This window comes from Coloeus monedula (assembly GCF_965178545.1).
Source record: "Coloeus monedula genome assembly, chromosome: 20".
Taxonomy (NCBI): Eukaryota; Metazoa; Chordata; class Aves; order Passeriformes; family Corvidae; genus Coloeus; species Coloeus monedula.
Window position 1 is genome coordinate 8,583,981 of NC_138800.1, and position 21,659 is coordinate 8,605,639.

Genomic DNA, 21,659 nt, shown 5'->3' on the forward strand with positions numbered 1-21,659 from the left:
AAATCATAAAATGTATTCTATTAATTATATTATATCAAATAAATGCTCTTAGAGCTGCAATCTAACAGCCCTCCTCATCTCAAATATGTTTAAGTAATTAACAATGTAATTAGCTTATAACTTACAGGGAGAAGAACAGGAGTAGTTTTGCTAAGTGAAATGGTCAGAAAAGGACATAATTATCATCTCTAATATAAATTGAGGATGACAGGAAAATGAAGAACTCTTCATATTTCTTTTAAAAGATGGTTCAAAACTTTTGTTGTTTTGTCAAAATTAAGGTCCTTAAAATAGAATTTAATCTTGGTTTGCTTTAAAGGAAAGCAAATTGTATCTTGAATGGCACCCAGATGGGGCTTGGATTAATAATTCTGATTCTGTGCATTTGTATCAATACTGAAGCATTCAGAGGGCAAAGTGTTATAATGAAAATTTTAAAGTGGAGGATCAGGAATGCCTGACTGCTGCAGTCAAGCACTTGTTCAATTTTTATCAAGTATTAGATCATGGTAGTTGAATATTGAAGGACCAAAAATGATGTTCAGAGACATAGCTACAGTATATAGCAAATGTATTGAAAAATAGGTATTTATTAGATATATTAAATACCTATATATATATAAATATATATTAAATTATACAAAGAATAATATGAATATATCAATATATTCAGTTCAGATTCAGTTCTTGCTATTCACAGACACACTTCCTAAGACTGAAAAATAACTCCAATACAATAACTCACATACTTCAGGAAGTTGATGGAAGGTTTCCCAGCTTGGTTCTTTCAGTAAATCTCTATTTCAGACCATTTTAACAAAAAAATGAAATCACAGGTTGGTGTAACTGGAGATAACTTGTTCCAGGGTTGTGAAGCAGTCCAGGAAATCTTCCTCTTGAATTCCAAACTTTGTGTACTGGTGAAGGTAAGCTCTGTGTTGAAGAATGGGTCAAACATTAGAAATCAATGAAGATATTGGCAATTATTAGTGAAGTATCAGCATAATTATTTTCACTTACTTGGAAGCAAACATATTCCAAGCTTTTCCTACGATGCTGTCGAGAGGTTTCAGCAGGAACTGGCTGTTGCTGACCAAAGAAGCAGACTTCTCATACTTGTTAAATGCTCTGGGTGTTTTCCATGCACTAAAAGCATCCTGAGGGTTTAGCCATGATGTGTATAACGAGGGATCTTGGAAACTTCCTGTAGCAGAAACAGGACAGCCCTTTGGACAAAACCCAAACTTGATCCCTGTGTGGCCTGATCAATGCTGTCAGATCAATTCAGTCCTGGGAAAACATCTGCAGAGTGGGCAGCCTGTTGAAAATACAACTTTTAAACAGATTCATTAGATTATCTAGAAGCACTCTTGTGTGGATACTTCAGCTGCCAGCAATGCTCATCACTCCAGAAACAGCTATATATATTTTCAGACATTATAGCCAAGAATTCCAGATATACAGAATTGAGTCTCTTCCTCCTTCCCTGAAGTGCTTCAGGAAACTCAGAAGTAAAATATAACAGCCCTAAACAATTAGACAATGTGGCCTTGGACAGCAAAATGTTTCTAGAGGGAATATTGACCTTAGGAGTCAAAACATGTGGTCTTGGGATGTTTCCACTTACATCAGATACGGTTTCAAAGAGCAGTGAGATGTGAAACCAGAATCCCTGAGGTGCTGTGCTTCTCCCTCTTACCCAAGTCTACGTCGTGCACATCTTTTCCTCTCAGGATAACCAGGTTGGCAATGGAAGTATTGAAGTGCAGAGGTTTGTTTGTGGAGGGGATGGAGCAGCCTGGGTGTGGTGGTCGTACTTGCCAATCAATACCTTTGGGATTTGGGAAAAAGAGATATAAAAAGAAGTTCATGTTTTGTGAAGATGCAGATGGGAACTATCACTGTGCCCCAAACTGAGCCCATACTGGAGTTTTTAGCTGCTGCACATGAATTAAGCAGCAATCACACAATGCCCAGAGAAAACCACTGCTAATCCAGCAGTATTTGCCTGGTAGTCACTCTGCCAGAGAAAATGGATACCCGTTTCTATACTTAGCAAGCCTCCAGCCCATTCCTTGCATAACTGGGAGCTGTAACTGAATTCTCCACGTGAATTATATGGGAGAGCTAAGCCTGATTTTTATGAGTAGAAGGTGTAAAAGGAAAAAGCAGAGCTCACTATCCAAGGAATGTTCCAAGTGAGTTATGTAAATTAAGTGCACAGCCACAAACTGTTCATTTGGTTTGTGTATTTTCAATAGTTATAATTAACTGAGATGTCTGGAAGCAGAGCAGGAGCTGCTGTGGCAGCTGAGGGAATGGTTAAAGGAGCAGCTGGTTTTGTGGGGGCAAATTCCTGCTGAGGGCAGCAGCTCCTTTCTGAACTGTGAGCTCCACAAAACATTAAGCTTTATTCCATCTGTAAAAATAAACGTTTAAAGAGTGATGGAGACTGAAGGGGAGTGAATGGTGTTTATTTTACCTTCCTCCATTTTAGCATTAGCAATGAGCATCTGCCTGAGGTGTTTGATGAGGCCAGGCCAGCTGAAGGTGCTGTAAGCCAGAGAGTTCTCAGGCATTTGGGGGATGTTCCGCAGGCCCAGCAGCTTGAACTCGGGATGTGGAACCAACGTCTCCATTAAGTCTCCTGAAAGAAGAGATCAACAGCTGCTCATGTTTGACAAAAATATTGCATAGGGCAGCTAAAATGGGAGAAGAGTGAGGAATGTTCAGAGATTTAGCAATTTCAAAGTCATGCAAACTTGCTGTGTATTACTGAGTTCTATACAGGGTGTTAGTAGCTTTTATTTTACAATTTAGACTTTCTCACTTTAGTCTGGCTCAAAATCTCAAGGACTCTCTGTGCTCCAGACAGATGTGAAAGTTTAATTTTATAAGAAATATGGGCAACTTTTTCCAATTCCTTAAAGGTACAAATGTCAGCCTGTTGTGTGCTGTTACCCAGTTGTCTGCTCACCTCTTCTGCCTGAGCAAAACACAAAACTCTCAGTTTGTTTTAGTTCAAACAAACTTCTAACCCAAAGTGAAGTGTGAAAATCAGTCCAAAATTACTGCCCTGCACAAATTTCCTCTGAAATGTAAATAGGTACAAGGGTGTCTGTGATCACTTGAAAAAGGAGAAACAGGGTTCTTTTGGTAAAGAATGAAACCAGAAGTGGGGGGATCTATTTTTGATTTCGCTACAACATTGGGATTGAACTTCTAAATTGGTCTTTTCCTGTCTTAAAACTTGGGATGTATCCAAATACATAGCAAGGAGACTGAAGAACTTCGATTCACAGCTGAGCTGACTCCAGAAAGGTATGTGTGGATGTTGGGTTTGGTACCTAATGGGTTTCTGCTGTAGCCTGAGCCCTCTCCTGCTGTGTGAGTGGGCTGGAAAACACTGCCCAGCTGGTGTGCAATGACTTGATTCACATCTCTGAAGGAAATCTGTTTGATATTCATCAGCTGGGCACAGATCTTGTGGATGACATCATTTTCATGGACAAGAAGGGCATCTGATGACTGGTACAGATGTGACAGAGTCAAAACAGAGTTGTAGTTTTGAACAATGACCTGGAAGCAAACAAAAAACCACACACAAACAAGAGTCAAACAACTTAATCTCTTTCTAGTTTATAATCCTCTGGCTCCTACTGTTTCCTTAGTTGTAATTTAGGAAGTGATTAATTTTCTTTGCCAGAGTGCAGAATGAGGTCAAGAGCTCAGAGCCTTTTCACAGAAAGAAGGCAAGACACGTGAAAATCAGGTTATCCATCTCTCTCCATAGAAACATGCTGGAACAAGATCTGCCTGGGAACTGATTATAATGCTGAGATAAGAGCATATCAGGAGATTTCTAGTTAGATAGCAGAGCTTCTTGTGAATCTGCATCACTTCAGCACCTAAATTATCAAGATTTTTTGGTGAAAATTCTTTAGCTGTGTTACTGAGTCATTGGAACTTGTTCAGTGTAAAATGTACCTATTTTCTAGTTTATTTCTGTTGTAGATATTTTGTTTAAAAGTAAACTGTGATTATGAACATAGAAATTCTATATAAACTATTATTATCTATTAAAAGGCAATATGACATTCACCTCCCCAGTGCCATAGGGCCAGATAACGTGGTTTAGTATGAACGAGGTTGGAAAAGCATCTCTCAAGCACTGGGTCACAAATGCTCCCAGGCCTGATCCTGTGCCCCCAGCCATGCTCATTATTGTGAAAAATCCCCCGAGTCGGTCACATTTCTCTGCTTCTTTCTGCACCAGATTCATGATGGCTTCTTTGTGTCTGGGCCCATGAACAGAGTAACTGTGGGGTAACAGACAAAACAGCAAGAAAGGGCAGGTTATACTGAAATAAAAGCAGAAAGGTGAAGTTATTCATAAAGCCAATTTTACTTTAACTCTCACAGCTGCTCTATTAGCACTCCTAGGGAGTCTGAGCAGCTCATCAGCCTCCAGAATTCCCTCAGTGAAGCTTGAGGCAGCTGTTCCTACCCGTTGGCCCAGTTGTTCCCAGATCCTTGCTTCTGACAGAAGTGGGAGTGGCTGTTGTATTTCCAGTGGCCAGACCTGGCAGCCATGGATAAGGTCTGGCTGATCACTTTGGGCTCCATGTCAACAAGCACAGCCCGGGCAATGGGTACTGCACAGAAAGGAAAACAAAATTGGGGAAAACGTGCCAATTATTTAGGTGAGATGGATGGACTTGGATGGATACAACGTCCCAGGGTTATTCCTCCCACCCACATTAGCCACACCATTAATGGGACAAAACAGAATGGATTTGGCCATGCTCTGATTTCTGCTGAACCATTTATTGTGTCAAAAACAAATCTGAACTCCAGAGACCATAGATCTTACAGGAAAGAAACCACTTGTTGTTTCTGTGTGCTGAAACCAGACCCTGAGAGGGGAAAAAAACCTCTTTAAAACTGTACCTCCAGATTCCTCCTCGCAGAAGAACCGTTCCTTGCAGGAATCATGGTAGGATTCGTTCTCCTTCTTGGAACACAACCCGTGGCTGCCACGGATGTCACTGCAGAGAGCACTGAACACCTCATGCCCAATCTGGTTCCCGCACTGTCCAAGCTGCACTGTGACAATTGACATCCTTATTCGCTTGGTATTTAAGCCTGAAAAAGAAAATTATTTGTTTTCGCGCTTTTGCTTAGTAAAGCAGGATGGAAACAAGAAATTATAACTCAAGAATTACAGAACTGGGATGAAAACTCGGAAGTTTTAAGCCTGTTCAAAAACGTAGCTATTGTCCAGTTGTGTACTGCACCAGGCCTGATGCCAGAGCCTGCTTAGGTGACAAAAGGATTCCCTGGAGAATTCCCCTTGTTTCCACCACACAGAGCAAAGTGTTTGACTCCATCCTGGTATGTTTTGACGTTTTTCCCCACTCAGCATTTGACAGGAGCTCTGCTTCCTCACTTTTCTATTTTTTCACTGAAACAAGGTCAATTTTTTTTTAAGCTCTCTTGGTTATTCTGGGCTGCTGTTCCTGACTCCCAGCCCAGCTGTGCAGCAGCACTCCTGTACCAGCATTCCTTGGATCGCTGCCAGTGCCTGTAACGCGTTCTGCAGGCAGGTACGAGCTCATTTCCATTCCCGGGCCTGATTTCAGCACTGCCGCCAGCCTGCCTGGGGCCAGCCTGAGTATCCCTAGGAGACCGAGTCCTCTTCACGCAGAAAATAAATAATTATGCGAATTGTCCCAAAAAAAGGCTCATGTCCAACGCGTGTAATACCGACCCTCCTGTACCCCATTCTCTGCATGGGGAGCCCCACTCGGGTCCCCGCAGCCACAGGACGCCCCTCAGGGAACGCCGCCATGTTCCCGGCGCTGCCGGCCCTCACACCCCTCGGTCCCGAGCCCCGTCCCCGAGCCTTTCTCCTCGACAGCCCGTCCCGGCAGTCCCGCTGCCTTTCCGGGATTCCGATCTCGGTCCGGGTCCCGGTTTCGCCCCTCAGGGCTCACCTCGTCCCCGACTTTCGCACCCCGGCTCCGGCCGCGCCTTCGAACCGCCCGCCTCGCGCCTGCGCAGAGCGCGCTCCGGGCAGGCGGGCACGGCGCTCCCGCCCGCGGGGGCTTCACGGCGCTCTCTGCGCACGCGCCGCCCGCGCGGCTTCACCGCGCCTTCTGCTCACGCGCAGCGCCGGTACCGGGGGCGGGCGGGCGCGCGGCGCGCTCACCGCGCAGGCTCGGCGGGGCCGGGGCGCGCGCTACGCGTGCGCGGCGGGCGCGGGCGGGGCGGGTGCGCAGGCGCGCTGCGGCCGCGCAGCCGGTGATGGCGGCCGCGGCGGCGCTGCGGGGCGCGGGCCCATGAGGCGGCGCAGGCCCCGGGCACCCGGCGGAGCCAGCGAGGGGTGGCGGCGCCATGGCGGGAGTGTTCGACATCGACCTGGACCAGCCCGAGGACGCGGGCTCAGACGAGGAGCTGGAGGAGGGGGTGAGAGCGAGAGCCGAGCCGGGGAGGGAGCGGGGGAGGCCGCGGGGCCTGAGGGAAGGAGGGAGGGAGGGCGCGGGAGGCGCCCCGGGGCCGGGCGGGGGCCGCGCTGAGGCGGCGGCGGGAGCGCGGCGGGGCCCGAGCCGCCCGTGCTGCCCCGGTACGTTCGCGCCCGGAGCGGGCTGGGGCTGCGGGCAGCGCCGGAGCTCTTGCCCGCGGAAGTTCGGCGTTGCGATCCCGGCACAAACGCCGCAGCGGTTTTTTTTTTTTTTTTTTTTTTATTATTTATTTATTGTCACATGTCCGAACGTCAGTGCAGAAATGCCGATCTTTCTGGAGCCGTGTAAAGTCGCTGCTCTCGCGCCAAAATTAAAAGCAGAGGTTTAAAATGCTGCGTTAGGCGGGTTAGGGGCTGTTTGCATCTCGTGCTTTCGTGAGCAGTGCACCTGATAATGTGCGGTTTGCAGTTCGTGATGTTCATCTAGATTCTGTCAAGGCTTTAGGGGATTTTATTGCATCATCTGTTTATATTTTTCTAGAGCTTCTGTTGCTTTTTGGTGTTGTTTTGTATATCAACCGTTTGCTATTGCTCAAGCTGCCGCTGCATTTACGTTCTGCTCTTTAAATACTAATGACATTCCTGGAGTCTTTGAGATCACGGAATCATAGAACGATTTGGGTTGGAATGGACCTTAAAGATAATCTCAGGCCATGGGCAGAGACACCTTCCACTGTCTCAGGTTGCTCCAAGCCCTGTCCTTGGACACTTCCAGGGATGGGGCAGCCACAGCTTCTCTGGCCAACCTGTGCCAGGGCCTCCCCATCCTCACAGGACAGAATTTCCCTCTAATATCTAATCTAAACCGCCATGCTCTTGTAAAAAGTCTCTCTTCGTGTTTCCTGTAGATTCCCTCCAGGTACTTTCCTTCAGGAGATAAGCAGATGTTCTGTTACCCACATTCCATGTAACCTGTAGAGACGTTGGTTGGCAGCTGAAGGCTCGAGAGCTTCTCAACCTGCAGGAAAAGCTCTGTCTGTCAGCTCAATAATCAATGAAACACTTGGCTTTAGAAAACGTTGCTTGCATCACACTGTTAATGCTGCCAAGAACAGGTTCTGAGCGAGGTGGCAAGAAAGTTGAGTTTGTTCTCTCTTGTGTTCCTGTAATTCAGTCTCAGGGAACAATTAAATCATTGTGGATTTTAAAACATTGCCATGACTGGCATTTTTATGGACATTGGCAACCTTGGTTGGTCACAGGTGCCTTTTGGCAAACAGATAAAGGAGGGTGAGAATGGACTTGAGATTAAAACAACTGAACAGCAGGAAATGTAAGAGCAGGCAAGAAGGGGAACATCAGGAATGTGTAAGGGGAAAAACATTCCAGTGGAAGTTATCTCCATAGGGTGTGTGTGTCCTGCAAGGATCAGAGAGATGATGTAGCCAGAGCAGTGGAGATCATTAACCTGGGCTGAGCAAGGGGGACACTCAGGTCTGTGTTGTCAAATTTCTGGTGCTGGTCCCTGGTATCTCCCAAAAACTGTGAGCTCAGGAGGAGCCCAGGCAGCTCAGTCATGGGTTTGAATAGGCACAGCCATCCTGGAAAATCTGAAGAGTTGTTTAAAAGGAGTTTCCTCAAAAGCTGTGTGGTTGTTTGCACTAATTATTATGGTGAAAGAAGCCTCAGCGTTAATTTAGGTGTTTGTAATGAATGAAACAATGTATGGACTGAAGGGCTGGTGGCTTTCCAGTGCCTCTCTTGGTGTTGCAAAATGAGAAGAAACCTTGAAAAAAAATACCAGAATGGTATCTGAAGTGAGTTTTGGTTAAATTAATACTGAGAATGAAACCCAAAGTTCACAGGAGCAAGAGAAGCACACGTAAACTTTGCCAGAGCCATTGGGTAACAGGAGGAGTTGCTGTGGGAACTGAGGGGTGTTTATTCTCTGTGATGAATTTTTTAAAATTCATTTGTTGGCATCTAAGAGTGGGGTCAAGGGCAGCTTTAGTGGGTTTTGTTGTGAAACATGTCAATAAGCTGGATTTCTATAATAAATGTCAGCAGGAGGACATGAGCTGGCAGCTCTCTGAGCTGGAAACAAACCTGATCTTTTGGACTCCCTAATTGCCTGTGGTGTTAGTAGGTGGAACCAGGAGTTAAATTCTCTAGATCACCCAAAATAAACCAGCCTCTCTAAACTTTAACGTTGAAATGGTTTGGAAGCTGTTGAAAGTTTCAAGTTTTCTTCGGTTAGTGTTCTCACTTGGGTAATATTTTAAAATGCACTCTTTGGCTTGGGCTGATTTTTGCAGATCTCAGTGGTTTTTCTTTTTCTTCTGCCCCTCTGAATTTCACAGGTCACTCAGTATATTTATATTCAGTCTGTAGGTTCCAGGCTGTTCACCACTAACTCGCAGTTGTTATTTTGTGTCCATGTTTTTAAAAATAAGAATGTGAAGGTACAGTCAAGCTCACTAGAAGCTTGCCCATTACATTCTATTTGTATTCATTCCAGCTGTCTGCTTGCTTTGCACTTCTTTTGCCATGTAGAGCCACATTTAGAGGGAGGTATTATCTTGCAGAAGGGATCAGGTTGGAAATTCTTTGAAGAAAATATCTCTTCAGAATTAAACCACATTCCTTAGTAGTAACTGGTTCTGATGCTGAAGTGCAGGAACTTCTTCAGTACCGATTATTGGTCAGAAGAGCTGTTTAATACCAAAGTAAAGCCAAATTCTTTCATCACTATTGGGATTTGATTTACTAATACAAAATAATAAAACCTTCTCAGTAGATGATTTGTTTCTATTGCAGATGAGTCCCAGTTCATCTATTCACAATCCTTATTACTGGTCTAATTTGCATAGTACTGCAATAGGGCTTGAAAATTTCTATGTAAGAGCAATTTTAAAGAAAATTGCAGTACCTTAACATTTTTCAAGTTCACCTGGGGGCGTGAAGTTGTACCTCTAATATTTAAGTGATTGAATAACAGTGCAGCCAGGTAAGACAGTGGTTCCCTGTGTCACAGTTTGAGACACATGGCAGTACTGCAAATCTTGCACGGAATTTAGTAGATTTTTTGATCTTCTCCTGATAGATTATTATTCTTGACCTGTTTAATTATATACTATGAATTACAATTACGTAGAGATTTTGTCTTTTCAAACTTAAAAAGTTGTAAAACACATCAGTGCATTTATTTTTGACGCTTTCTTTTTCTAATTCATCTTTCTTCTTCCCTTCTCATTCTCAGGGTCAATTAAGTGAGAGCATGGATCATGGAGGAGTTGGCCAATATGACCTGTAAGTTGCCGCTGGAAAATATTCTGTATCATTCATGTTAACTACATATAACTTCTAATTGTGTTACATTGTTAAGGTAAATAGAAAATTTTGTTATTCTGGTTCAATTTCGAGTCGTTTCTAGATGTTCCACTATTTCCTCACATTAAAATTTGTCAACTGTATCTTGAAATAAAAATAATAAAAAAAAAATCTGGTGAAAGTTGCTGTTTGTCTTTTGATCCTTGTTTCTCTTCACAAATCTCTTGTCTTTGAATAATATTTGTAATATGGATATAATGACATAAAACGATATAAAGAAATATCTGAGTCAGTTTGAGGCTTTCATCCTCTAATCTTAATTCTGGTGTAATGAAGAGATGTGCATTAAAATGAAGGGGTTTGAAGGAAATCTTGATACTGTAAATCCCCCAAATTTGCAGGTAACCTTTTCTGTGCAAGTTGCAGCTTTGCACACAATAAATAATAATTCCTGTGCTGGGAGTTCTCCAGATCTCCCAGGATGTCACTGTTAGGTGAGACAGACACTTTCCAGGGAATCATTGCTTTCATTTGCTCAGTTCTCAGTACCAGGTAGATTCACAACCTTGTTCTCCTCTTCTGCAGTGGAATGGAACATTGTGAAAAATTTGAGATCTCAGAGACCAGTGTGAACAGAGGCCCCGAGAAGATCCGCCCGGAGTGCTTCGAGTTACTGCGCGTGCTGGGCAAAGGTGGCTACGGCAAGGTCAGAAACCCTCCACAGCACTAAATCCTTCAGGCCCTCAGTGCTCCCTTGCTTTGCTCTGACCTCCCTTTCCCCTTCTCTGAAAAGTTCTTTCTGCCAGAGGTAGAATGGCGTAGAACCAAGCCCAGCTGCCAAGGTTGGTGTCATGGGAAGGAGGTCCTGGCAGAGCCTCACCTGCTGGAAGCAGCAGGAAATGTCCCAAACTCCTTCTGCATCCAATCTCTGCTTCTTGCCTTGCAGTTTGGGGGTGATCTCCTTTCTCTCTCTTGCACAACTTTGCTTTTTAACTTGTGGCAGTTAATGCAGCTGAAACATGTGATTGCTGTTGTGTTGGTGTTGTTTAGGTGTTTCAAGTACGAAAAGTAACCGGAGCAAACACCGGGAAAATATTTGCCATGAAAGTTCTTAAAAAGGTAACCTGAATTTCACTACTGTCTGGATCCAAAAAAAAAAAAAAAAAAAAAAAAAATCTATCCCTCCATTTACCTTTTACAATTATCTAATGATTTAATATCTCTAAAAATAACTTTTAGTGTAAATGCAGATGTTGCCTAGATACAGCTGGAATTAGAATTAAACTTCAAATTTTTCTGTCTGGGTAGTTCTTAGCAGCTCATTTAAATAGGTCAAGAGGTCCCTTCCAACCTAAATTATTGTGTGATTCTATGAAATAAAGACTTAAACTTCTGCAAGAAGCCTCTCATGTAGATACTATGGTGAAATTTAATTTTTTAATGCTGTTGCTCATATGTAGTGTTGGGATTTAATAAACTCAGAATTGAACTCAATATAAAAGTCTGCCTTGTTTAGCATGTTCTTGTGCTCACATATCCCTGCTTTTTGCAGGCAATGATTGTAAGGAATGCCAAGGATACAGCTCACACGAAAGCAGAGAGGAATATACTGGAGGAAGTGAAACATCCCTTCATTGTAGACTTAATTTATGCCTTTCAGACTGGTGGAAAACTCTACCTCATCCTTGAGTATCTCAGTGGTCAGTATATGACATTCTTTTACCTGCTTCTTGGGATCTTACACAATCAAGAATTTGGGGTTCTTACCCTACAAATAAAAGGCCAATTAATGATGCCTTGGTGTCCTAAACTGAAACAGGTTTGTATTAAAAAGACATAGAACAACAGAGATATTTCCAATTCAATAAATAAAGAGGAATGAAACATAAAATAGTTGTTTTTCACGACAGTACAGGAGAGGAGGGGTCTTAATACTTTTTCTTCCACTAGATTTGTCATTTTTGTGTGTTACACTTAGGTTCTGTGCAGTCCTACAGAGTTACCTGAGAGTTTAGTCTTTGCAGGTTCTTTGTGACAGAAGGAAGTGTTACCTTCATGCCATGGTTAGGGAAACAGACACAGATTAGAAGCAGTTTTTTCAAGCTGTAACAACAAAAAAAGCAGGGACAGAAATGCTCTTGTTTTTTAAATGCTGATTTTTTTCAGGTTGCTGGAATCCTGAGGGTAGCAGAATAGAGGCTTAGTTGTTTTTTTGTGAAACAGCCCATTGTACAGCAGGCAAAAATACCTATTGCTTATAGTTTTCCTAGAAAATAGACTTTTGACTGACTAAAAATGATACTTTTAATTGAGTATAATTATTTTTCCTCATGACAGGAGGAGAACTATTTATGCAGTTAGAGAGAGAAGGGATATTTATGGAAGACACAGCTTGGTAAGTGAAGCTATTTTTGTAAACTAATAGTTTGGGTTTTTTTCCAAGTGCTAAACTATATTTAACTACTCATTCATTATAGGGTGTAGTGAAAGAGCAGTTCAGTGGGTTTGGGGAGGGTGTATGTGTGCTGTACTCACCAGTTTGTGCTGGTGGAACTCCAGTCTTACAGCAGAGGAGGGTCCACTGCTGGCTGCTCAGCGAGGCTCTGTCCATAGGGCTGTGGTCAAGATTTGGGGGTTGAAGACTGTGAAAGAGTTGCTTAAGATGCTCTGCATGATTGAATATGTCTGATTTTGTTGCATAAATTCCCTTTCAGCTTCTACTTGGCAGAAATCTCAATGGCACTGGGGCACTTGCATCAAAAAGGAATCATCTACCGGGATCTGAAGCCAGAAAATATCATGCTTAATCATCAAGGTAGAACCCTAGTAATGAGTCAGGCTGCCAGTCCTTTGCAAACAGTTCTCCAAAAGGTCACAACACCTCAGTTTTAGGTGAATTTCCTTAGAACAGTGGCAGGGTTGTTACCACTGCTGGGATGAGTGAAGAGCTGTCAGAGCTAACTGCCCTCAAACACAGCCTCCTTGGTTTAATAGGCCACAGCAAGCTCCAAGTTCCATGGACCCAGGCATGTTTTGAGCGGTTGATTTACTATTTCTGCACCTCTGGATTTATTTTCTTCTGCTGGATCATTGTGAAGTAGAATCTGTGACATTTTAGTCCATGGGGATGACTGGTGGTAGGAAAGGCAGTTTGGGTAGGATGCCAAATCATTTGTGGCTGAAATGACTTAGGCAGCAGCTGACACTTCCCACTGACAGCAGTTTCAATTCCTGATTGCACTGTTACAGTGACTGTGTCACACTGATTAGTCTGGCAATCTGTACCACCCAGAATTTTCATGTTTTCTTAAACAACTTATTTACTTAGTCTGAGTCTTTGTACTGAATTATTCAGAGCACTTTACAGTTTGTGGAAGATCGTTCTATGAATTTTGAAGCAAGCAGTTAAAATTCAGTAACCTAGTTTTTTAGCTAAATAATGCTCTACAGTCTTTAAATACATTTGTCTGTATTTGAACAAGTTTTGGTAGTTTGTCAAGTGGCACTGCTTGGTTTTCTCTAAGTTGTTCCGTTTTATGGCTGCATTGCTTTGTCAGACCACTGAAGATGTCTGAAAGTAGTTCAGAGTTATTACATATCCAAGTTAAAAATTCCTAATTTTTTTCAATGTTACTTCTACAAATGGCAGAATTCTGAGAAGCCTTAAATTTGATATATCTAATTTCAGGTCATGTAAAACTGACTGACTTCGGATTATGTAAAGAATCCATTCACGATGGAACAGTCACACACACATTCTGTGGAACAATTGAATACATGTGAGCTGCATGATGAAATACAAAAGTATTACTCTGCTCTGGGGGTAATGGCTGCATTTTGCCTTTTTTAACTGATGGTTCATGTGTTCAGTCACTTAGGGCAACTTTACTTGATAAATGGGATTTTGTTTGAAAACTGGCAGTCACAATTCATATTAAGGTTGTTAAAACACTTCCATATTTTTGATCTTTCTGCTTATAGGGCCCCTGAAATCTTGATGAGGAGTGGGCATAATCGTGCAGTGGACTGGTGGAGTTTGGGGGCATTAATGTATGACATGCTGACTGGAGCAGTAGGTGCACAGTTATAATTGCATGTATTTCCTTTTGTAGCTTTTCTGTTTCCCTGTACCCTAACTCAGCTGCATGTATAAATACCTATAATTGTATATATATACACACTGCAAGTAAGAAAGAACCAAAAGACAGCTCTCAAGTTGTGTTGACTACTGACATGAGCTGCTTTAATTAATTTGCAGTAATTTTACCTGCTTTGTAAAAGACTAAAGTGACTTCTGTGTACACAAATAAGAGATCTGAACAAGTCCTGTCTTTCCTTCTGTTTCAATGGTGCTTTCCAGCCTCCTTTCACTGGGGAGAACAGAAAGAAAACAATTGACAAGATTCTCAAGTGTAAACTCAACTTGCCTCCCTACCTCACACAAGAAGCCAGAGATCTGCTTAAAAAGGTAGAGTTTTCATGAATGTTAGTACTCCATATGTATGTGGAAAATATAAAATACAATGATACCACTGTGGCTGTTCAGTCCAAGCTTGGTTTATTACTGAATAAGTCACCTGTTTGTTGAGTGGTACAGATAGTGATTTCCCTTGAAAATACAACTGTTTTCAAGTGAATGCAGATTTTTCTGATTGTTCTGTATTCATTCTGTACTCATTGAAGTGATGATTCATGGCAGAACTAGTCTGGTCATAACAGCATAACTAATTCTGTTTCTTTGGATGTTATTTCGTCATCAAGCTGCTAAAAAGAAATGCTGCCTCACGTCTAGGAGCTGGTCCTGGAGATGCTGGAGAAGTTCAGGTAACTTGAATTTAACTTGAGAATTCTTAAATTACCTCATTGAAAATAAAACAGCTTTGAAGGTACCTCAGGGAAGGAGAGTGTCTGTCTTGAAAGGTAATGAGCAGAAAGGCAGCCACATGTGGCAGCTCATCAAAACCTGAAGGCTTTAAAGCTTAACAAAAGCAGCTGTCTACCTATTTGATAATATGAGATTTGGAAAATAACTTCTATTCTTTAGCTCTGTCTTGCAGTAGATCATTTCTAGTAATTGCACAATGCTAATTGTGCAGCCCTGGAAGACTGAGGATACTCTTAGCAGTCTGATGAAAAACCTGCCAGCCCTTGCATAAGTGCAGCTCTTTGAAGGGAAAAGTGTAGCATAGATAAATGCTAAGGAAGAGGCTGAGTCCTTTTTGCTTCCAGCTTGACTTTGGTTTTGTGATGACACTGACAAAGTATTAGAGAGTCCTTCATATTTCACAGTTCTGATAATTTGTCATTAATGCAGCGTTTTGTCATGGTTTAACTTTGACAGTTGGAAAATGCAGATGTATTTTGCATGTAAACTGGCTTTTTCTAACACTTCCAAGGAAATGGGGACGTGTTGTCTGACTTGGAGGTGTGATCTCAATTCTCAGCTTTTCCAGCTACTCCGAGGTAGTGCTACAGAATATTTTACACTAGACCCAAATGTGATTTTGGAAAGAAAGACACCAGAAAAAGGGTCTGGATAGAACATGTTAATAGTTAAACTCTGGGATCTGTGCCCTGGAGGCAGGTGCTGACTCTGTGCTGTTGTCACTCCTGCAGGCTCACGCGTTCTTCAGACACATCAACTGGGACGAGCTGCTGGCACGCAAGGTGGAACCTCCTTTTAAACCCTTATTGGTATGTACTGGGAATACTGGGAGACAGATATTCCCTGTGTGCCTTTAGGAAAGCCCTTAATAAAACTTAGAAACATTCACTTTACAAACCAGAGTGCCACTGATTCCTGGTACTTGAGTTACATCAACTCGGGGGACACATTCACTCTTGTCGATTAAAGCTGGCAGATCTGATCTAGCACCTGATCTGCTTCAGTTTGAATTCCTCCTGCTTCTGACCCGTAGGTTAAACAGACCTGCAAGTGCAGTTCACTCTGAGATCAGCTTCTAAACCCTATACAGTAAGTCAGTACTTAGTTTCAACTAAAATAATAGAGTTGCTAAGCAAAAGTAAATTAAATCACCTAATTAAGCATCTTCTGTGTTTGCTTATTAATCTTTACAATGCATCTTGTGTATTATAAGCAGTAGTTAGAGTTTACCTCAAACCAATGATGTGATGAACAAGTTTCTATTATCCCATCTTATATTTTGATGGTGTCAGTTTTTCCCTCTGGGTACGATCAGCTACAGCAGCTGTGGGTATTGCCACCTCTGTAATTCCCAGCTACTAAAATTCCACTTTAAACTGCCTTAAGCATCACTAATGTCAAGCATTCTATAGCATGAGGACTCCAGACCTTTTCCCCCCTCCCCCTTTGGAATGAAATTCATAAAGATTCAAGACTAGTGTTTCCAAATATTTATATGAAGATGGTTTTGGGTTTTTCTGTTAGTAGCAATTTTATGGAAGCTTCTTGTAAAAACCAGATGGTTTTTCAACTTGTGCTTCCATGGTTGCATGAAGGCCTGCACAAATGAATACCTGCTGCCTTTCCAGTGACACAAGGGAATGGGAGAAGGGATCTTGGAATTACTGTTATTCTTTGATCAAATGAAACAATCTTCCTCATAATCACTTATTGCAGAGTTGTCCTCTATCCCTCAGACTATAAACACTTCTGTATCTGCAAAAATGGGACAAAACTATCTGGAGCAGCTTCCTAAAACTAAATAGTTGCAACTGTTCTATACTGGTTGTGACAAGGGCTAAACTTGCAAGAAACTGGCATTGTATTTCTAAAAGTTTTTGTTTATAATTTGAGAAATTTTTTTTTAAGGCATCTTTTTAATTTGTGTTCCTTTTTGATCCATAATTTTTGCCCCTCCCCCTTGCCTTTATTTCTCAGTGTCAGTGCCCATAGTGACCTCCCACTGGCAGCGACAGGATTCCGACACCACTCCAGGGTTTTACTCCAGCAGAGCTCTGCCAAAAACCTATGGAATGAACTCCACCCAGAGGCTGCACTGCTCACCGCTAAGCCATTTGGTTGATATCTGTAATATAAACCCTTAATCATTTTGTTTTTGCAAAGCAATCTGAAGAGGATGTGAGCCAGTTTGATTCAAAGTTTACACGTCAGACACCTGTTGATAGCCCAGATGACTCAACTCTCAGTGAAAGTGCCAACCAGGTCTTTCTGGTGAGTGAGCCAGGGACAAGTGAGGAATGACTCTGGAGAGAGGGAGGTTTGCTACTGGAAATGGGGGCATTTCAGCTAAGTGCATTCTGTTGACTCCTAACCCTTGAAGCAAACTCTCTAAACCTACATCCTGTAACAGGTTTGAAATGTTTAAAGGCTTTGAAAATACTTTGGTTATTGCTGACGTTTTCTTTGTACAGCAGCCAACAAACAGTGCTGCCCATGTGGAATGTCAGCATTCTGATTCAGAGTTGCACTGTGAGCCCTGCACATGGCATTGCTTTCACAGTCATGCAGAGACAACAATGGCCAGTCTATAGAGCAAAATTAATTAAATTGAGTGTGCCTGTGGGAATGTGTGATCTGAGGAGAAATAGCCGGGGTGTAGCAACTTCCTAAAGTCCCACTGTTTGCTTCAAGGTGTGACTAGAAGTTCATCTGTCTACATTTACTGTTCTTTTTATAATTTTCCTATAATAATCATATTTTCACAACTGTATAAGTGATCCTGAATGCAAGCCTTGCCTGTGAGTTGCAGTGCCTTTTTCTTGTTTTGCAGGGTTTTACGTATGTGGCTCCATCTGTACTTGAAAGCGTGAAAGAGAAATTTTCTTTTGAACCAAAAATCCGATCACCTCGCAGATTCATAGGTAGCCCTAGGACACCAGTCAGGTACTTCTTTATCTTCTTTTTCTTTCTTTTGTAATACACTTTTTGACAAGTAGTTGAAATAAGTCTGCACTAGAAATAAAAAATGCAGCCTCGCTTCTGACTAAGCCCAGGACTTCTAATAAAGTGATTCTGTTTTATAAACCACATTATTAAAGACAAATCTATGGTGTTGGGCAGCACAAGAAGTTTTAATTTGTTGCTTTTCAGTGCTGATACAGCCTCAGAGTGGTGACTTTGATACGCCTAAAACTGTTTCAGAACATCCTAAGCACTAAAGAATCCTGTTAGTACAGAAAAACCCCTCTGCAATCACCTTGAAATGAGAGAATTTTACAAGAGACTGTGGTAGAAGCCAGACATGGAAATTTCTCAAACTCCTGGGAGTGGAAGGAAGAATTAGAATTGCTTCTCAATGGGCATTTGAGGCCAGTTTCCTGCAGAGTGAGGGATACACCTTGGTGTGCTGTGTATGTCTCCATCTCTGATTTTTCTGTTTCTTGTTTTAAAGCCCTGTAAAGTTTTCCCCTGGGGAATTCTGGGGAAGAGGTGCTTCTGCCGGCGCATCAAACACCCAGACACCTGTGGAATACCCGATGGAGACCAGTGGAATAGAACAAATGGATGTGACAGTCTGTGGAGAGGCTTCAGCACCACTTCCAATCCGGCAACCAAACTCTGGGCCATACAAAAAACAGGCTTTTCCCATGATTTCCAAACGACCGGAGCACTTGCGCATGAATCTATGACAACACCATTTTTGTAAGCCTTGGAAGGTGGAAAACCAAGAATGGACATGAGCCCCCTTGAAGTTGAAATTTGAGGGCTTGCTTGGTTTACTTTAAAAAAGTGACAGTATCAAAGAGTCGGTCATTGCACAGAGAGACTTGGAAAGCAAAGAAAAACGGATTTTTTTTCCTGTCAATCAATGGTGCATAAAAAAAAAAAACTTTAGCAAATGGTATTGCAGAACTCTAGGCACATCATCTTACTGATTCCAGTGACATCTTCTCACCTTATCAAGGATCTTTCAGCTTGAGAGCTTGAAACTGACAGTATTAAGGGGCAGGATGTTGCTTCAGAATCACTGGTGTAGTCGTGAATGTGTCGAGGAGGGTTGGCCCTTTCACTAGGCAGAGTTTGGAATGCCTACAGGCTTGCAGCTGAGGGGTAATTAGCATGCAAGCTTCGTTAAGCGGTTTCCTACAATGGGGTGGAATCAAAGAGGAAAGCTAAACTTAATTGGTGTTTCACATTCAAAACATAATGAGTTTTTTTTATATATATATATAAAAATATATATTTTTCAAATAGATTTTTTGATTCAGCTCATTATGGAAAGTATCCCAAAATGAAAAAGGCAAACTTAATTGGTTGCTGTGAAGAAAGTTCAAGGCTCTAGTTCTGATTCTCCTCCTCATGAACCAACCAGTCAATAAGTGAATCACTTGCTGACCAGCCTGGCAGTGTGGGGTGGGAGAGAACTGTTTCCCTGCTTCCCCAGCTGAAATCCCTGTTTGTCCCTGCAAAGACAAATGGATCTAATCAAACAGCAGTGCTGCTATGTTCTAGGCTTAACTGGAAGCCATGGGCTCACACACGTCCTGCTTATTTCATCCCTGTCCTCAGCAGACATTTCACTGGGAAACATCACTTTTGTACACGCTGGTCCTCAGCTGGGCACAGCTGAGCAGCTCAGATTCTTACCCACAGAGAGATCAACAGTGCAGCAGAACACAAGGTCAGTAGAAATCTCTAGGAAGTACCACAGGAAACACAGACAAATCCTCCAGAGTATAAGGAAATAAATATTTTTGTAACCAGTGGGTAAGAATTTGAGGATTTTTTTAATTATTATTATTAATAATGAAATTTTGCTTATGGTAGTTCCCTGCCATTACACATTTCTAAATTTATCAACATTTTTTTCTATGCTGGGGCAATAAATTTGCTGATTGTATGAGAAAAGTGTTCAATGGCCTTTCAGTGAATGTCTTCCACAGTGGGTCAGAACTTTAGCAAACTTTAATTTAGCAAACATGTTCTTAAGGACACTATTTATGTTTTTAAAATTGTCACGATCTGTACAACTGACTTACAGGTACAAAGAATAAAATAAAGGTAAACTTTACCTTACTTTAAATACTTCCTGCCTTAAAGAGAAAGCATTTCCATGAACATAGCTGGTGAAAGGGTTAATATCTGCAGAGCTTTACCCTAGAGTTAGAGTGTGGATGGTGTGTGCGTGTGTGTGGAGATGATCATGCAGCTGCATACAAGTCCTGTCACTTTTTGCCTGCCACACGTTGCATTATCTTTAGTCAAACTGTGCAAAGTCTACTTCTGGTGTTTCACAACAGTAGGGATTTTTTAATTCTAGATTCTGCTTACTCTGTGGATACTGAATCTTTTTGAGCCATAGGATCCAAGCCATAAAACTCTCTCTAAGCATTGAATCCAATCACAGTGCTCTTTGCTAAAATTGGCAAGGCAGAAGGATTCAGCGATACCTTGATGCTAACAAAGAACCAACAAAAAAAAGAGGTTATGATTGAACAAAAATTAGTATTTTTTTTTCCTTCTTGATAAGCCTTTTGTTGGAAAACTTAGGGGTTTTTTTTAGTTTTAACAGGAAAATCAAGTTACCTTACAGTGACATACTGGAAGATTGCCATTGTTCAGTTGGTGACGTGGCCACGGGTGATTTTGTGGAACCAAAATCCAGGTGTTCAGGAGTGTTTGCTTTGGGCCTGTCTGCAAACACACAGCACCTGGACTTTCCTGACATTCACTGAGGATAAAGGAACTTGGTTTAAAAAAAAAAAAAAGAACTTTTTAGAGGCAGATCTCTCTTGATCCTAGTTACAGCTAACAGTTGCTTTTTGCTTGGCTGGATAGAATTGTCCAGTGGAATTGGTTTAATGGCTGGCAAGAATGGCAAGAGTTGTTTGTCTGAGTTCACTGATCAATTACAAATCCCACCATTGGTTTTCCGAGGAAATTTCATGTACTGTCAATGTTTCATCCCGTAGATTCTAAGTTGAATTCCCTACCATAACTGTGAAACTTTTGGAGTGTGACTCAGACAGCAAGCACACACTATGCAATATGGTTTATCCTGTATTTATTTGTAAAAATATCAGACATAGATCCTCTATATATATATATAATAGTGTCAAAATTACTAGTTGTGAACTAAGGGGAGTGGAGTTCTAGCTCCTGTCTGGCTATTTCAGATAAGTGCAGAATGCATTGAATATTGGAGAGCTTAACAAGTGCTTTCTTTTGTTCATTTAAAAATGTCTTAAATTTTTCATTAGAGTATAGAATCTTATTTTTTTTATTTTGTACAAGGTGCGCTTTTTTAATTATAATCACTGAAAAATTCACTATAATTTGATTTTATAGGATTTTTGTAGCATTACAAAAATATAGTAAAACTGAGGTTAATACCTGTTGTGGCTAACCATATAAAAGTATTAAATCTTAAACTTGAACAAAAGTCATATTTTTTTTTACTAGATGTTAAATAGGGAAATATTTTGTTCTGCAGGTCATTATCAGAAAAGGTTTCTAGGTCAGCTGTGTTACCAGCAGTTTTTCTTTTTCCCATTTGATGCAGAAGCTATTCTGGTATAAGATATTCAGAATTCCATAATTTTTCTCTGTGGGAGTGATGCATACATTTGACGCCATTCGTGTACTAAATTGTAATTTTGGGAATGCTGGAATAATTCCTACCAAGACTGTCTTAATTGTGCCATCTGACATTTGAATGTCATCCTGGTATTAGCTCATAATAAAAGATAAAAATCAACGAGTCAATTGTTCTTTTGAATATCCCTTTTTTTTTTTTTTTTTGCTGTGCTGTTTAAAAGCTGGACTGCTGGAGAACATTTGAGTCCACTCTAAGTGTACAGCTGAAGTTTATTTTGGGTCAGTTCTCTTTTTAATATTAACTTCCAACCTGTTCTCAGTGTTAATCAAAAAGTGCATCAAACATTGAGGGAAGCTGTTCTGGTTTTAGGGCAGATGTTTGGG

At 41.6% G+C, this 21,659-nt stretch overlaps 2 protein-coding genes across 2 annotated transcripts; one reads left to right on the forward strand and one right to left on the reverse strand.

Moving 5' to 3' along the window:
* Nucleotides 1-802: 802 nt before the first annotated feature.
* TUBD1 (tubulin delta 1) lies at nt 803-6,108 on the reverse strand. Its single transcript, XM_082294915.1, has 9 exons — nt 5,997-6,108; nt 4,951-5,145; nt 4,508-4,655; nt 4,103-4,319; nt 3,348-3,579; nt 2,483-2,647; nt 1,700-1,831; nt 1,021-1,204; nt 803-933 (listed from the first exon to the last, which is right to left on the reverse strand). Exons 2-9 carry the CDS (start codon nt 5,120-5,122, stop codon nt 831-833), a joined length of 1,353 nt encoding a protein of 450 aa, XP_082151041.1. The 5' UTR covers nt 5,123-5,145; nt 5,997-6,108; the 3' UTR covers nt 803-830.
* Nucleotides 6,109-6,284: 176 nt separating this feature from the next.
* On the forward strand, nt 6,285-21,438 carry RPS6KB1 (ribosomal protein S6 kinase B1). Its single transcript, XM_082294692.1, has 15 exons — nt 6,285-6,468; nt 9,723-9,772; nt 10,379-10,499; nt 10,844-10,912; nt 11,346-11,493; nt 12,131-12,188; nt 12,508-12,608; nt 13,482-13,572; nt 13,775-13,865; nt 14,154-14,261; nt 14,555-14,617; nt 15,410-15,487; nt 16,842-16,949; nt 17,509-17,621; nt 18,130-21,438. The coding sequence occupies exons 1-15, from the start codon at nt 6,397-6,399 to the stop codon at nt 18,365-18,367; spliced, it is 1,509 nt and encodes a 502-aa protein (XP_082150818.1). The 5' UTR covers nt 6,285-6,396; the 3' UTR covers nt 18,368-21,438.
* Nucleotides 21,439-21,659: the final 221 nt, after the last annotated feature.